Raw genomic sequence first — 17,044 nt, 5'->3', positions numbered from 1 at the left:
CAGGCCTACACTCACACACAATGCCACACTAAGGGCAATTCACAGGAGTTCAAGGGAGAATAACTAACCTTTAACTTGTGTTCATGCTCCGTGTTGACGCGAGACAGAAGCTGAGTCTTCTTGCGACTGAGTGCATCAATAAGAGCATCACATTGTGCCACCAGACAAGCTTCAAATTCCACGCCATTCTCCTGCAGGAACAAAACAGAATAGGTGTGTGCTGCCCATAAAAGCACAAACGCAAACTATGTTATGTACTGTATGTCCTAAACAGGAATTTAAGGAACAGATAAGGAAGGTGAGACAGGCATGTGGAACGACAATAAGACACCGGAGTGTCACAAAATCATTAATGGAGTCTGTAAAATGCTTGTTTTTAATTGACTAGCAGTATTCTGTAATACATAGAGCTCTGCATGATGCTCTCCCTATTACTCAGAAATTATTTTTAGAGCCACAGATAACTATAAAAATAAGTTTGTTGTTTGGTTGTCTGCAGTGTTGGGCAAGCTACTTGTAAAATGTAGTGAGCTAAGCTATCAGTTACTCAACAATAAATTAAGCTTCACTACACAAAAGCTACCACCCATAGAAATATAGCAAGCTAAGTTACACAAATATGGCAAAAGTAGCTTACTACATCAGAAGCTACATCACATTGTACCAACCTAATGCCAGATCAGTGCAAAATGAGTCAGATACACTGGTTAAGACATTTATTAAATGTCTTAACCAGTGTAGACATGATTTAACACAGTGTAGACATTGTGTTATGTGAAGCATCGAGACATAAATAAAAGCTTATTTTTGGGAATAAAACAAAAAAAAAAAGTTGGAGCCTACTACTCTTAGGTAAACCAGTACTCTAGTAAATAAACTATTTAGTACCAAATGAAAGCTACTGTGTAGTGTTCGATGGGCAAGACATGGCTATAGGTTTAAATCAATTTAAAATTTCTAGGGAAAAGAAAGACCATTTTGACAGCCATCTTATTTCCTCAGGGCCTCCCTTAACGAGAAAACTTCTTCAGACCCCAATTAAACAAGTCAATTGAATTTACAAATTAACTCTGTGTTTAAGAACCGTGTTAAACTGTGTTTACGGACGACATGCAGCACCATGATTAATAAGCATGGCTCAGAGAGTGATCACTGGGACAATAGCAAATGAACTTGTCCAAACTGAAATGAGAATCAAAGTCCTGAATTACATGTTTTAGTGCTGGGGGAATGGGATGGAAGGGGAGGGGAGGGAGAGGGGTATGGGTGCATGGGTGAGCTCTTATTGTTCTAACAAGTGTTTGTTTACACGGCACAAGAAAAGGTTTTCAAAAGTGGCATCAGAAAGGTGGTTTCTCTTTGGTCTGAAAATATCCTTTCCTACGCTAAACAGTCTTTCACAAGCTGCACTTGCTGGGACCCCTGTGTTGTATCTATACTTTTTAATAATTAAGCTGGATGCATCATCAAATTGATAAAGCTGGATTCATTTTCATAACTTTTAAGTGTTTTTTTATTTATTAATTAGTTAAAACCCAGGACAGAATTTGGCCAAAGTTTATAAGTAAATAAATACTGTAGCGCGGAGGTACCGGCGAGCAGCACGGCATGTTGGACTGATGCCAGCTTGTAAATAGTTCTCAGTAATCGCTTGTGTCATTATAAATGTGCTGTGTGTTATGTCATATGTGTAATAAACGCCATCTGGTGATTAAACCCCGAACTATTTCTGCTGTTTAATTATTGCGAGAATGGTTCGGCGGCCCACTAATTCAATACTTTATTGTAAATATTATACTGTGTGCGCGCGCGCGTAAGTCAGCCTGTTTGCTTGCTTGGAGCCGCTGAGTCAGTGGCAATCGAGAGCAGCAGCGCTTACACAGACAGCCGCAGTGCATTCAGGACAGAAATTGAAAGTTTGAAATTGAAGTATCGATCTCTTGATGCAGCCATACGCATACATGTTTCGATAGACAGGCAGTAGAAGCAGAGTACAAGGTTGCGCATGAACATGCTTTATTTCTGATTGTTGCGTTTCAAAATCATACTGCAGAGGAAACCTCTGCTTTTCTCAGACATGTCCTGGAAATTATAGCTTTTATGGACGCTACGTCGCTACTTGATCAAAAAAATAACGTAACTACTGGAAAGTTATTTGATTCAGAAATCAGCGACGCTACAGGCAAGCTACTAGAAAATGTAGTTAAACTAACAGCTTCGCTACATGTAGCGGCACTACCGCCCATCACTGGTTGTCTGCAATACAACTGTGATTAGTAGTAATGTTTTTATGATTAGTCAAAGACTTCAGGTTCAGTAGACATAAGTTAGCTCTGAGGGGAATCTGGAACACAAGTCTCCATCTACAAGTTATGTGTTAGAGAATTTTTTAAAGGTAATCTACTACAGGTACCTGTCTACTAGATCCTATCTGTAGCAGGTGGAGCTGCTTTGATTGTGGTGTGTTGTGTGCTCAGTCTGTCAATCAATTATCCACTTGAGGGCACCTTATATAAGGCTTTGGTGCCTTATTATAAGATGCCAGAGATACCTCAGCTGGTTTGCTTTAATTATAAGGACCAGTGACACTTTGCTTGTGTCCTCATTCTTTTGTTCCCTACATTCAATTCAGAAACAACGGAAAGGATGGAGACATAATTTAATGTGTTTCTTTGAAAACTCATACTTCACCATCAAAGAATGACACCACTTTCAGAATGTCTGCCGTAAACATTTCATCTTTAAAAATAGATGCCAGAAGTGCACCTTACCCATACCTAAGGAGAATCAAAATGGAACTGTAGCAATGGCAGCCTGCAGCAGCTCTGTCTAATTTGTATTGATTTTGATGTGTTTTTCTTTCACCTTTAGGTTACTTCACAGTACTTTACTGCTTGCGGAGCCACAAGCAGTTCACGGGAACAGAGTGTGCATACAATGTAGAGACACACAACAAAGAACGCTGTGTGCATACTGTGAGCCATAAATGCAGGTGAAAATGACTGAATATCCACCAAAAATTGTGGCTCCTGTGGGGGAAAAAAGCACATTAAGAAAAAGATTACCTGCCTGATAAGGGAAAGCACAGATAATTTAACCACTGCTGAAGTCTGCAGAATTATTAAAATGTAGGCAGTGCATGCAGCAAGTTATGCCTGACTGACAAGGAGGCATATGAAATTTCCTAGCAAGGGTGCTAATGCTGCCTTCGCGTGCCATCTCCGATAAGTTCCCGAGTTGAAATATCATTCGATAGGGCAGGCTCCATCATGAATGACGTGTAATTATTTTTAACGGTTCGACTCCTGTAAGCCGTTGCTTGTGTGCAGCATTTTTATTTATAATCTACCTAAACCTAACATGTTTTAGAACAATCTTACCCAGAGCATCTATGGTCTGCTAGTTATAAGCATAACCCTGCAATTTTTCAGTCCAGCCTAGGAGTGTCTGAGAAATGTGGTTTGAGTTTCAGCACATTTGAAACTCTTGTTCTTAGTCTTGCTGGCTCATCTCTTCATAGCTCTTCAGCCCAAATCACCATTGATATTGTGTATAGACCACCTGGGCCGAACAGTAATTTTCTTAAGGAGTTTTCTGATTTTTTAACTAAACTGGTGGTCAGTACTGACAAAGCTGTTATTGTGGGTGATTTTAACATTCATATGGAGAAAGATAGTGATCCTTTAAAAATAGCATTTGCAGCTATTCTTGACTCTGTTGGTGTATGTCAGAATGTAGTCGGGCCTACTCATGCCTGTAACCATACCCTTGATTTGATTATTAGTCATGGCATCCTGGTGGAACATGTGTCTATTATGCCTCAGAGTCCTCTGCTCTCAGATCATTACTTGTTAACATTTGAAATCCAGTATAGCCTCCCGTTGACCACAGCTCCAAAGTACAGAATCAGACGTTCCATTGCCTCACTAACTACAACAACATTTATGAAACAACTTCCACAGTCCATCAGCCTTACATCTGAGGCATCGTGTATAAATGAACTTGAACAGGCAACTGCAAACATGGATAAATCACTTCGTAGCACACTAGATCTTGTAGCCCCACTTAAGAAGATAAAGCACAGAGATAAGAAACCTGCCCCCTGGTACTCTGATCATACACGTGAACTCAAACAGGCATCACGCAAGCTAGACTGCAAATGGCACTCAACTAAACTAGAAGTTTTCAAATCTGCATGGAAAGAGAGCCTGTCTAAATACAGACAAGCACTAGTGACTGCTAGGTCTGTGTATCTCTCCAGATTAATAGATGGGAACAAAACCAATCCAAAATTCCTATTTGAATCCGTGGCTAGGTTAACACAGAATTCTCCATTAAACTCGCAAGTCCCACAAGCTCTTAAGAGTGATGACTTTATAAAATTTTTTAATGGTAAAATAACTAAGATTAGACAGACCATCCAGTGCACGTCCTTAGCTACCGATGACTGCCAGACTCCTGCTAGTCTAATGCCTATTAATAATGAGACTTTTGAATCTTTCATTCCTATAAAACACTCAGAATTCTTGAGCTTAATTTCCTCCTGTAAATCCACTACAAGCCTCATAGACCCAAATCCTACAAAATTCTTCAAGGAAATTGCACCGCAGATTTGCAATACCCTGTTAAATGTGTTAAACTCATCTCTTAAGGTTGGATATGTTCCAAAACCTTCGAAAATGGCTGTTATTAGACCCGTCCTAAACAAACCAAATCTTGAACCTAGTGAGAGAGATGAGGCATTCCGCTTTTGTCAAAATGACAGGTTGGGTCAAAGGTCACAAAGGTCAAATAAATCAAAAAGTGAGGGTCTGGGCTGTAAGCCAGGTGACGTCATGAGGTAGTGCGAGGGGGCTATTTTTTTTTGGCTGTGAGCCAGTTGAGCGTTGGGAGAGGGGTTTATTTATATATAATTTAATTATTTATTATAATTATTATAATTTAATTATTTATTATTATTTAAAAAAATATTATTATTTAATTAATTATCATTTTTTATATTGAGGAGAGTGCTTATGAGTGTGGTGTTATGTCTGCATCCACCGGGTGCCGAGCAGGGGGCTGAGCAGGGGGCTGGTGCGTTAAGGTCCCAAACACTGGGGCTGAGCGGGTGGGTTACCTGATGGAGTGTGAGTGTACGCTGTACCGTGGTAAGGTCCCGGGCTTTGGAGAATCCGCAAAAAAGGGCTCGGAGAGAGCGATGCTGTGTCTGGTGCGGTACCGTGGTAAGGTCCCATGGCTTTGGATAATCCGCAAAGGACTCGGAGAGAGCGATGCCGGAGAGCTGAGAGCCGTGCTGCGCGAGTCTGAAAGAAACTCTGAGAGAATGAACAAGTTGGAGCAAAGAATGAGAGGAGGAGGTGGGTCTGGGTCTGACGCTATCCTCCTCCAATGAACGCTTAGCGGCAGTTTGGGGGTATGTGTGTTGACACCCCATGCAGCAGCAGTAGCAGTTTGGCCTTGTGTGCTAGGTTTTTTTTTTTTTTCAATCTTGTTTCAAGTTTGTGTTTTTTCCTCATGCAACCGTTTGTATTACATCAGCGTAGGTCAAATCCCGGGCAAGTGTATGGGCCAACCTATGTACATCCCGGTAGGTCATCTGGGTCATCTCTAATAACTTGGGCCACACATCAAGTTGGACATTTTGTCTTCCAGTAAATTTTGTTTGAAGTTTTGTTTTTTCATATATGTACATCCCCCCATACCGTCTGTGCACAAGTACAAATATGGGTTAAAAGAGAAGCACAACGACATCAAATAGAAAAAAAAACCATCCGCAGAAATTTTTATTACGTCGAGCGGGGTCCCCCCTCCCAAGTATCATTAAGGTCTTACCCCTGCTGGAAAAAAGAAAACTACATGGGACCTGCATCGAGTGAGTATATTATTTCTTTTACGCATGTTTTATGATAAACGCCATACATTAAAATAACTTAAAATAATATATTTTTTTTTTTATAGATTCAGCTATTCGGGGTTTTTTTTTTTTTTTTTCCTACGGGAGATGCTGCGGATAGAAAACTCCATATAGTGAGTATATTATTTCTTTTATACGTGTGATAAACGCTGTACATTAAAAATAACTTATTCTAATAATAGGTATTCTCTGTTTTTTATGTACAAGAGAGACGGTGCGGACCGGTCAAGAGAAAATCTACAAGAGACCTGAATCAGCAGGTATGGACGGAGCAACACCCCCTCCTATACCCGAAGCGTTATTAAATGAAATAGACAACATCAACAACGCTAATAATAATGAAAATGATGCCGTTTATCAACACGACTCGCCACCCGCGGCGTCTGGTGAAGCCAGGGCCCAAGAGCCCTGTTTCCTACCGTCCTTAGAGACATTAAGAAGCATGTTAAATGAAAGGGGCTCTGAACCAGAAACGGTGCTGCCCGACGACGAGGCCGCATGGTCCCCCGCAGATTCTGAATTGTGGGAAGCCTTGTCAGACGTAGAATTTCTTCTCGATGCCGAGGAGATTGAAAATGACTTGGGACTGGGACAATTTGAAAATGTTGAACAGGAAGGTGCCGGCGGTGTTGGTGACGTGGATCCCCAGCCTGACGGGGTCGTGCATCGCCGCAGATTCAATAATGTACAGATTAGGTGGATTCTAAATATCCCGCAACCTAGAAACGAAGGCAATTTCCGCGAGTACTACGAAAATGTAATCGGGGGGTTTCAAAATATTGTGAATGAGGCGATACCTTACACCGCATGGGGAGCTTATATACAGGTCACCCTGCGCGGTGACTTTTTAAACGACGAGCTGTCACAGATTGTACGGTATGGGGAGGGGGAGCTGACAGACTTGCAGCAACTGCTGGATCGCCTGGTTCAGTCTAATCAAGAGATTTTAAACGATTCCAACCTAGAAGTAATAGTAGACGTAATAAATATCCCACGCGGCGGTGGAAACAAACGTAAACTACAGACCATGTTAGCTTCAGAAATAATTTCTAAAAAAGCCAAACACACGTTTATCATTCAGAACGACAGCAGAGCGTGTTTCGCCATAAACTTGGCCCATCTGCTCCATGGAGACATCACTGACTGAAAAGGCTGAAAAGCTCGGCCTGGAGTTACAGGAGAAAGCGGGTTTCACCCACGATCATGCTGTCTGTTTAAATGACATAATCAATTTTGAGAAATTCATTGATTGCAAAGCAGTGGTGTATTATCAACAACCTTATTCAAACAATCTCCAAATTTACCAGACAGCCACACCTACTGACAGTAGACGGGTGATGTATTTCTTTTTACACAATCAGCATTTTTACGGCATTAAAAGCGCCAAGGGCTTCTTAGGAGCCAGCTACGTTTGCACGAGCTGTTTCAAAGGGTACAACTCGCCTCACACTCATCGCTGCGAAAAATTCTGCAGCGTCTGTCAGACTAATTGTAGAGAATATCCCACACCGGGGATAGTGTGTGAGCTGTGTAATTTCAGATGCTTAAATAACGTGTGCTTTGAGCGTCACCGTACGAGAATGCTCTGCCCCGTTAGGGGGGAGATTGCTAGCCCCTGTTCAGAAATGCAAAGCTTGCGGGCGCAACTACTACCTAAGTCCACAGTACCACAGCCGAATCAGACATATCCACCCCACATCACTGCTATCTAAATCCACCCGAGAAGTCTAACAAAGGGAAACGGGTCGCCCAAAGCGGCGAGGGCAGTAAAAAGCCCCCCAAATATGTGTTTTTTGACTTTGAAACATCCCAGAGCTCGGGTACCCATATCCCGGTTTACGTGTGCGCCATCTCCGAACAGAATGAGACAATGACCGCCGAGGGGCCATACTGCGCGCTGCACTTTCTCAGACATTTCAGGACGCCCTACTATACAGGGACGTGTTTCATTAGTCACTATGGAAAGGTGTTCGATAATTACATAATACTGAACGCTATGGTGAAGGAAGGGGTGGAACCGCGTGTGGTGTCACAGGGGAATAAAATCATTCTCATCGTGGACAGCGTGTTTGAGCAAAGGTACATCGACAGTCACTGCTTTCTAAGCATGCCGTTGAGAAAAATCCCCGATGCAATGGGGTGCTCGACTCAGATGCGAAAAGGCTATTTTCCGCATCATTTCACAGACATGGGAAACTTTAGTTACATAGGGCCCTACCCCCCTCCCGATCAGTTTGGGCCCGATCAAATGGCCGGCAAAGAACGCGACAAGTTTTACCGATGGTACGACGTTGTAAAGCACCAGACCTTTAATTTTCATAAAGAGATGATCGCTTACTGTAAGAACGATGTGGAGATTCTGAGAGAGGGCTGCTTGCGCTTCCTGCGGGAGTCTGAAACGCTCACGGGTTGCGATCCCTTCTCCACGGCGACCATCGCTTCAGCCGCGTTGCTGGTTTACAGGACAAATTTCCTGCCCAGAGATACGATCGCGATCCCGGACGTCTGGGATTACAGGAGGCAATACAAAAGTTATTCCAACGTCTCGATCCAGTGGCTGGAATTCGTGGGCCGTACGCGCGGCATAGAAATTCGACACGCGCTGCGCGGGGGTGAAGTGCGCGTGGGGCGCTTTCACGTAGATGGATACGCGGAGATAGAGGGAGAGAAATGGGCTTTCGAGTTTCTAGGCTGCCAATTTCACGGCTGTCCTAAGTGCAACAATGAACACGATGTCTGCCCCCTGACCCGCGAGAGCTTCGGTGCCCTGTACGTCAAAACAAGGGAAAAACTCGAGGTGTTGTGCCAAGAGTTTAATATGAACGTAGAATCCATTTGGGAACACGAATGGGCTCACGCTAAAACTCACGACCCACAGGTACAGCGTTTCCTGTCAGACTTTCAGCCCCCTGACCCCCTTAGGCCGCCAGAAGAGCTGTTTGGGGGTCGGACATCGGCGATTCGCCTGCGTTACGACGTCACAGGGCAAGAGCGCGTCCGCTACGTGGATTTCACGTCGCTGTACCCGTACACTCTGGCTAAATGTGAATTCCCCGTGGGACACCCGGAAATCATTCATTCAAATTTTAAACCTCTGAATGAATACTTTGGCCTGATCAAAGCCACTGTGAACACCCCGTGCGAGCTGTTTTTCCCCGTCCTACCCAGCAGACTGCCAAATGGGAAACTCGTGTTTACACTATGCAGGACGTGCGCGATCGACAACAGGCAGGAGGGGGCATGCCCCCATTCCGATGCAGAGCGTGCGCTGACCGGCGTGTGGGTCTCTGCGGAGCTCAATCTGGCATTAGACAGGGGCTATTCGGTCATGAAGGTGCACGAAGTGTGGCATTTTCCCCAGACCAGCGGCGACCTGTTTAGAGGCTACATTAAAACCTTTCTCAAAGTGAAGCAGCAGGCTTCGGGCTACCCCGACGACGCGACCGATGACGCGGGTCGCAGGGACTACATTAAAAACTATCTCGAGCGTGAGGGGATCCAATTGGAGCCCGATAAGATAGTGTCTAACGGGGGCAAGAGGCAGGTGGCCAAGCTTCTGCTTAACTCTCTGTGGGGTAAACTGGCGCAGAGGAACAACATGCTCCAGACATGTATAGTGTCTGACCTGGGGGAGATTTTAAATTTTTTATGCTCAGAGCTGTACGAGATTTCCAGCTTCGCGTTTGTCAACGACGAGGTCGCCCTCATCCGCTGGCGATACAAGTCTTCCTACAAAGTGCCGCCGGGAAAGACCAACATATTCATAGCGTGTCAAACTACAGCGTGGGGGCGGTTGACGCTTTATAAAGAACTGGAAAAATTGGGGCGGAGGGTGCTGTATCACGACACGGACAGCATCGTGTACATAAGCAGGCCGGGTGAATATGAGCCGACCTTAGGCAATTACCTGGGGGAGCTCACGTCCGAATTAGCCCCCGACGAATACATTGCTTTGTGGGGTGCGCTGGGACCAAAAAGTTACTGTTACCGACTCAACAACGGGAAAACACAGTTGAAATGTAAGGGTATAACTCTAAATTACGAAACCTGTCAAAAGGTAAACCTTGACAGTATGATCGGATTGATTGAAAACTACATCGGTGGATGTAGGAATGATCCCCCTATAATGACGCACTACAACAAAATCGAACGCGACATGAAAAGTTTTCGCCTGTTTAATAGGCCTCTCGATAAAAAGGTCAGGGTCGTCTACGACAAGCGCAGATTGTTGACTAGCGGTGAAACTCTGCCTTTTGGGTACTGAAATGTAAAAAACTAGCAGCATCGCAAAAGGGTGTCTTTAAAAATATTTCATCGAATGAATTTGTTAATGTATCATGAAAGTAAGATGTTTTAAAAGTTTTTTCAAAGATGTACAGATGTTTTAAAATGTAACAAATTTTTTCAAAGATGTTTTAAAATGAAAGTTTTTCAAAGTAAGATGTTTTTTAAAATGTATCATGAAAGTAAGATGTTTTAAAGTGAAAGTTTTTTTCAAAGATGTACATTTGTTTTAAAATGTAACTTGTGTACGAAAATGTTTTGTACATTTATCACAAGAGTATATAAAAACTTTTATACACGCATTTTGGGATTGTGTGTGTGTATGTGTGGAAAGGATTTAAAAGATTAGGGTAGTGTTTACCGTTTCATCAGTGTTTTTTGGAAGATGATGGGTAGCGGCGTGAGAGAGGTCGACTTTGATCACCGTTTTGAATTGCCGTTTACGGCGATAATCGCCGGGGCAAGTTCTTCGGGGAAAACCTATTTTACTAAAGAATTGCTTTTAAATCAGAGTCACTGTTTCATAGGGGTACCCATTAAAAAAATTGTATGGTGTTACGCTTCCCATCAGCCGCTTTATGATGAATTACGTGATCGGATCAGCGAAATTGAATTTATACAAGGGCTGCCTAAAAGCTGGGAAGATGAGGAGCGGTTCCCCTCCGGCTCCTTGATCATCATCGATGATTTGATGGACAGCGCGTCCGAAAATAAACTCATGGCAGAAGCGTTCACGAGATTCAGACATCACCGTCAAATCTCGGTAATATACCTAGTGCAGAACGTATTTCATCAGGGCAAGTACAGTAGGACTATAGCCCTAAATACTACTTATTATTGTCTGTTTAAGAATGTGCGGGACAGAATGCAAATCAAAGTTTTAGCTCAGCAAATGTTTCCTTGGCAGAAAAAGTTTTTTCTAGATGCCTATGAAGAGGCCACTCGACCCGCGCACGGGTATTTATTTGTCGATTTAAGAGCCACGTGCCCAGAAGAGTTCCGACTCAGGACCGGTTTATTACCGGGGTCGCTTCCCGTCCTCTTTCTACCAGTGAGCCATTGATTTAACATTACTGAGCCATGTCCGAGCATCTCAGGAAACACCTGCCGACCCTTAAAGTTCTACAGAGGATGAGGGGGGTGAAACGTAAAAAGATTCTTTCGGACCCATTTAATAACATAATTTTGGCTCTCTCCGAAATCTGTCTCAATCTTATAAGAGGCCGTATACCTTTATCCGTAGCTCAATTTAACAAGCTTAAGAAGCAGAAAAGGCTGATTAAGCTTTTCGCCTGTAAGAAAAAAAGCGTTGCGAGGAAACGCAAGGCCGTGCTTCAGAAAGGAGGATTTTTATTACCGCTGCTGTCAGTGGCTCTGCCATTTATCACAAGCCTGTTCACCAGTAAGACGGCTAACTAGCTTTTTTTTGTTTTTTCCACCACCAGCATGAGCGAGGTAAAAAAAATGTTCCTGTTGAGCCCCCAACAACTCCGTATGCTGACCCAGAGGGCGACCCCGCATACCACCATCGGGGAATCGGCCCTGGGTGAACTTGAAAACCAGATGCACGGTTTATTAAATCAGCCGGGTATGAACTCGCATGAAAAAGTAAAGAGATACAACCAATTGCTACAGAGGTATCTGAATTTAGTCCGAAAAGAAGAAAATCAGGGGAGAGAAATTATCCTTAACGAGCGGAAAGAAAAAACGGATGAGGAAAAGAGAGATGTGCCGGGGGAGGAGGAGGAGGAGGAGAGACAGCCCGGCGGTGCGACTAGGGACAAATCTGTACAGGAAGTTGTCCAGCAAGTGGCACCCAGGGCTAGAAAGAACGTGGGGTACATCATGCAGAAACTGCTCGATTTCGACGGGGCAGTACGTTGGACCCAGTCGGGTGAACTCATCATCAGAGATAGACCCATTAAAGGTTCCCATATTTTGGATTTGATGAAAACTTTATCCCAGCCGAAATCCCAGGCCGTCGGATATCCTAAAGGCTGGGAACCCTTTTTAAACGTAATATCCGAATTAAACATCCCCCTCACGACCGTCGGTAACATTCAAGCTAGGAAAGCCCTAAGCCATCTTAAAGATTACGGCGCTGGAAACGCCACGGGGAGGGGTCCCCCACCACCCTCCTCCCCTCCTGTGAAAAAGAAGCACAAGAGGCGTGCAAAATTTAGTACGGACGACTCTCCGCTTGTGGGTACCCCTCACACGCCGCGTGATTCCTCCCCTGAATATCGTTTATGGCCTTTAAAGGGTACCCCTTATTCTCCGTGGATAGATTACAGCGATTAAGTGTTTTATGCGTGTGAAAAAAAACGCCTGTAACAACGAAAAAGATGGTTAATAAAATGTTGAATTTATTGAATAAAAGGTGTCACGGTTTTTGTTTTTCCGACAAATAATCTAACAACTATAACAATCTTTAAATAGTTTTAAGGAACATACATTTTGCGGCTTTGAAAGTTTATCGGCATTAACACGGCTAATACACTTTGAATATTTCTTGATAAACTTGGATACTAGAGCGTCGTTTTTCCTCAAGTCATCAGAGTACAGCATCATAGTCTCTTGAAATGAAAGTCCCTTGAAGCGCTGGTAGAGGAAAAAGGAGACGTGGGCCCCGCACGTGGAGGAAAAGTCGTGTTCAACTTGACGCGTATTATACCTTATTTCGCTAGCATGCCTCCCCAAGAAGCGCATAAAACTTTTAGGATAGTAAGGGGAATCGGGGGGATAACCGTAAGAATCAAAGAAGGAGGCTTCCCCCTCTTGGGGCTCCAAAATTATCCCGATCCAGTGTTCACCCTCTCTATTGCTGTCGTGCGTGTTTGCGACCAGAAAAGTGGGCCTCGTCTGTACGCTGGTGGGTAATAAATCGCTAGGCCACACACCTCCAAAAGCATCCCCCAGCAGGGGTCGTAAAAGGCATTCCAGCTGGTGAGTGTTCATGGTTAAAAGTCCACCAAAACCTGTCTCTTGGAGTTTATTTCAATCACGGTGTCGAAGCAGGCGTAGACGATGAGACTCATTGTTCGAGGTAGCGGGGCTCTGAACCTTAAATCCAGACGGCACATGCCGCTGATGACGGGTGACAGGGCACCGCCGTCCAGCTTGTCGTCTCGGGAGAGATTGAGAGCAAATAGCGAGTATCCGTTTTCAAAATCCTCACGGTTAATGCATAGCGCCGAATCCCTTAAATGCCTGTTTGTAGCCAGGAAAAGGTTGTAAAACTCTCTGACCGACTGCCTCGCGTTAAAATCGGGCTGGAACGGTTTGCTGGGTATGTGTCGGCCGTTTACAGAGAGACTCAGAAATTCCAGGTCACAATGCTGAAACCTGAATGGGTTTCTGTTTCGCGTGCCCACGAACGCGGTGTGGTCCACGATCCCCAAAACGATGTAGCGCGGTAAGTTGCCCAGGAAAAGATTGTCCTGCGGGCAGACCCGCGACTGCGCGGGCAGCGTGTAATTTTTAACGACTACCCTGCTTATAGGGTACAGGGCGTTTGCTTTCATGAGAGCGGCCGAGTGACCCAGTGACACCGCCGGGGAGACGTCCACTTTTTTCACAAACAGGCAGGCCCTCAGTATTTTCAGTTCATAATCGGCATCATTTCTACACATGAGACTAAAATCGCTTTTAGCCTTTACAAACTTTAAGCGTATATCCACATTGTTTAACAGCATTCGTTCGCTGAAAAAAATATCAGCGTGTATAGGGCCTATCAGAGAGAATTCCCGAGAGTTTCTACAGAAGGCAGCTCGCTTCTGCAACCCCACGTTAGGGCCCTGGGGGGTGATGTCCACGCTATCCAAGTCGGCTCCGCCGTCTTTGTACCAGAGCCCTGTCGAAAACTGACTCTCTAGCGTATCCGTAGAAAAATTGAGCAGGGTCTCTATGAATGACCTATAGGGGTGCGTGGCCGATGAGGAACTGATCAGGTTGTTCAGACTCACGTCCAGCTGAGAGAATATACAGTTTAGTGGGTACTGTATAATACCGCAGGGGTCAGCGTCAACCAGGGGGGCGCCGTCCGCCCTAACGATCTTGAGCCTTAGATATAGCAGTGTAGAGTTGAGGTCCAGATAGAAATTGCCCGACCCCGGTATTAGGAAATCCAAAACATCCTGATCGGTAATGGAATTTAATGGGTTGATTTCTACATTATTGGTCTGATCTATGGATAATTGCGTCATAGGGGCCGCAAACAGGTCCAGCTCAGATTTGGTGCATTCGGCCGAGAGGCGGTTAGCTAGAGCCATTCTCCCTTACGCTCTTAAAATATGTCCCCGGGGGGTTTCCTGTTTCTCTTTGAAGGTCGAGACTTGGGAATCCTGACAGCTCTGCTGCTGCGAGGTTTTTTATGACCGTGCTGCCTGGGTAAAGGCGCTGGGGCTCTCTTCCTACGACTCTGAGATAGCAACAGCAGACTAGAGCCTTCCTGCTTGGGGTCACCGGTGTTTGTAAAACGGCCGCTGACTACAGAGCTGGCGAGATCCGAAGCTATTCCTTTGGCCGCCGATTTCAAATGAGGTTTCGCTAAATCAACTCCACGCTTAAGAAAGGGTAAAACGAATCTAAAAGCCCTACTGAGCATGGAGCCCAACCCATGCCCGTACATCACGGGGCTCCCCGCAAAACCGGGGAGCCCATGTCCCGCCTGACTGGTGTAATACTGAATAAATCTCTGCGAATTGTGGTACGCCATGCTCTCCCACCCCCTCCGCTTTCTCTCTTTTTTTTAAACGGGGATCTTTGGCACTGGGCGAAAGTGTAGCTTGACGATCGTTTTTCCGTAGGAGAAATTAATCAGAGTATTCTGATCGTTCTTTATCTCAATATGCAAATTCTGGAGGCTCTGCTTGTTCACCGGTACGTAGTGCAGCTTGTGGAACGGCAAAGTGACTACGTCGCCGAACCCACCGTCTATTTTAACGGTTCTCAGGAGCGGCACTACAAATTCCCCCACGTGCTGCGGATCCATGATGTTACAGTAGACGTACATATTATAGAATCCAGCATGAATGTCGGACGGGTAGGGTGAGGTTGGCATGGTACCTCCTACGTTATACCAGCCACCCGGCTCAAAGCCCAGCATGTAGGCCAAAGTAGGTTTAAATTTGATCTTGTATTTCTGATGTCCGGTTATATTAACCCTTCGCGTAATCTCGTTGTATGCGAAGAAAACTTCCATACCTAATTTTTTTAACGAAGCGTTGATTTCTGACACAATCTGTGAAACGGATTCATAATATCCGACTTTAATTTTCCGAGGGAACAGGTAAGGCAAATCCACTAGAGGATCGGCGTCTCTTCTTGCCTCCACCTCCGTATCCCGCAATTCAAAAGTATTTTCGGGGTATGTAATATTTCGCCCCGTGTAACAATACATGATTTCAGCCAGTCCTACTTCGTAAGGCCCCCGTAGCTCTATAGGTCGCGAGAGCATCACGGTGTAATCCGAACTCTGGTTATCGGGGAAGATGGAGAGACAAGAGTTTGACGGTAGCGTGAGGTAAAAAGAGGGGCAATCCTCCATTTTTTTTTCCTTTTCTTTTAAAAATAAAAAATTGAATCCGCATCAAGTCCGACCGCGGAATCCACGAATCAAACCTCGAGGGCCAACCCTGCCAGCGTACTAAAATCCACTTTTTCCCCTTTTCGTCGGTCTTTGAGCCTATAACCTTCTCGACCTTGAACGCACGTTTCGGAGATATTTTTACTTTCTGCAGCTCAGCTTCATAGAATGTCCCCTTGAGTATTTCACCGCGCACGTCCCTCAATTTATACACCGGCGGCGATCTGGGTACACGTTCGCATATGACAAAGTACTCGTCAGTAAATGTCTGCTCGTACTTTTTGTCAAATATCTGACTGTGCTTGGAGACTCTCACAGTGTCCCCTATGTTAAACTTAAAACGTGGCCGTCTGCTTTTTTTCTTCTTCAGAGGACCGTATAGATTATCAAATATTAGATGAGCATTATCGGTCGTGACCTCGGAAGGTTTCATTTTAATTGTGCTGTGAAATAACTGGTTGTACCCCTTTATTAGATCGTCCAACACATCCACGTATCGTCGAGTGTTTTTAGCCGTAAAGTACCTGTACATCCTCTCTTTTAACGTTCGGTTAAATCTCTCTACGACTGAAGCCTTAAGTTCACTACCCGTGGTGAAATGGGTGATTTTATGACTTTTTAAAAGTTTCTGAAAAGTCCCATTTAAAAACTCCTTACCGGCATCCGTCTGTAACTTGAGGGGCACACCCCCCTCGGTTAAAATAGAATCAAAGGCCTCCGTTACGGCCACCCCCATCTTGTTTCTTATCGCACGCGCATAGGCCTTTTTAGAAAAAACATCAATCACCGTAAGGAGGTATTTTAACCCGTCGTTGTACGTGGCCAGCCCTTGCATGTCGCATAAATCGGCCTGCCACTGATACATAGCTCTCGGTACAAACACTCTGTTCCTGGGGAAATTCTTTTTAGTCGGCTTATGTAAAGTATAACTGTCTTGCATAGACAGCCACTCTCTGATGTCATCAGAAGTCACTTTTTTCCCCGTATCTTGCTCCACGGCTCTCTGCAGTCTGGAGACACCCCCGTATGACCCCGGCTGGCTGGGGTCATAGTACGAACGGCTCAAGACACGAGCTGTAGTCTTGGCAACAGACATGCTTTTCACACAGTGAGTGGGGGGTGAGAGCAGGGATGCGGCGTTTTATAGCTGCCTGGGGAGGGGGGTTTTTATTGTTGACAGACTGAGTGAACACATTAATGAAATTGTTGTTTTCTGCATTTAACCCATATGTGCAGAGTTTTTTACAAAAGAGTTT

At 44.7% G+C, this 17,044-nt stretch overlaps 2 protein-coding genes across 5 annotated transcripts in view; both read right to left on the bottom strand.

Moving 5' to 3' along the window:
• The window catches only part of LOC111849056 (E3 ubiquitin-protein ligase TRIM9-like), a 104,904-nt gene that overhangs the window by 32,106 nt on the left and 55,754 nt on the right, over nucleotides 1–17,044 (bottom strand). For 3 of the 4 annotated variants that reach the window (XM_072698901.1, XM_072698902.1, XM_072698903.1), the window contains one exon: nucleotides 69–191. In XM_072698901.1, the coding sequence (XP_072555002.1) occupies nucleotides 69–191 (123 nt within the window). Of the gene's footprint in view, nucleotides 1–68; nucleotides 192–5,119; nucleotides 5,319–8,255; nucleotides 9,975–17,044 lie in introns of those variants that run through there. The other variant, XM_072698904.1, reaches the window with a different exon arrangement.
• On the bottom strand, nucleotides 12,807–16,118 carry LOC140578347 (uncharacterized). Its single transcript, XM_072698905.1, has one exon. The coding sequence runs from the start codon at nucleotides 14,470–14,472 to the stop codon at nucleotides 13,162–13,164; it is 1,311 nt and encodes a 436-aa protein (XP_072555006.1). The 5' UTR covers nucleotides 14,473–16,118; the 3' UTR covers nucleotides 12,807–13,161.

The sequence above is a fragment of the Paramormyrops kingsleyae genome, chromosome 14, assembly GCF_048594095.1.
Source record: "Paramormyrops kingsleyae isolate MSU_618 chromosome 14, PKINGS_0.4, whole genome shotgun sequence".
In the NCBI taxonomy this organism is placed as follows: Eukaryota; Metazoa; Chordata; class Actinopteri; order Osteoglossiformes; family Mormyridae; genus Paramormyrops; species Paramormyrops kingsleyae.
The sequence above is the reverse complement of the archived record's forward strand: the minus strand, read 5'-3'. Positions and strand labels throughout refer to the sequence as shown.

Coding starts and splice junctions, on each gene's coding strand:
- LOC140578347 (XM_072698905.1), bottom strand. CDS start 14,472: ATGGCTCTAGCTAACCGCCTCTCGGCCGAATGCACCAAATCTGAGCTG.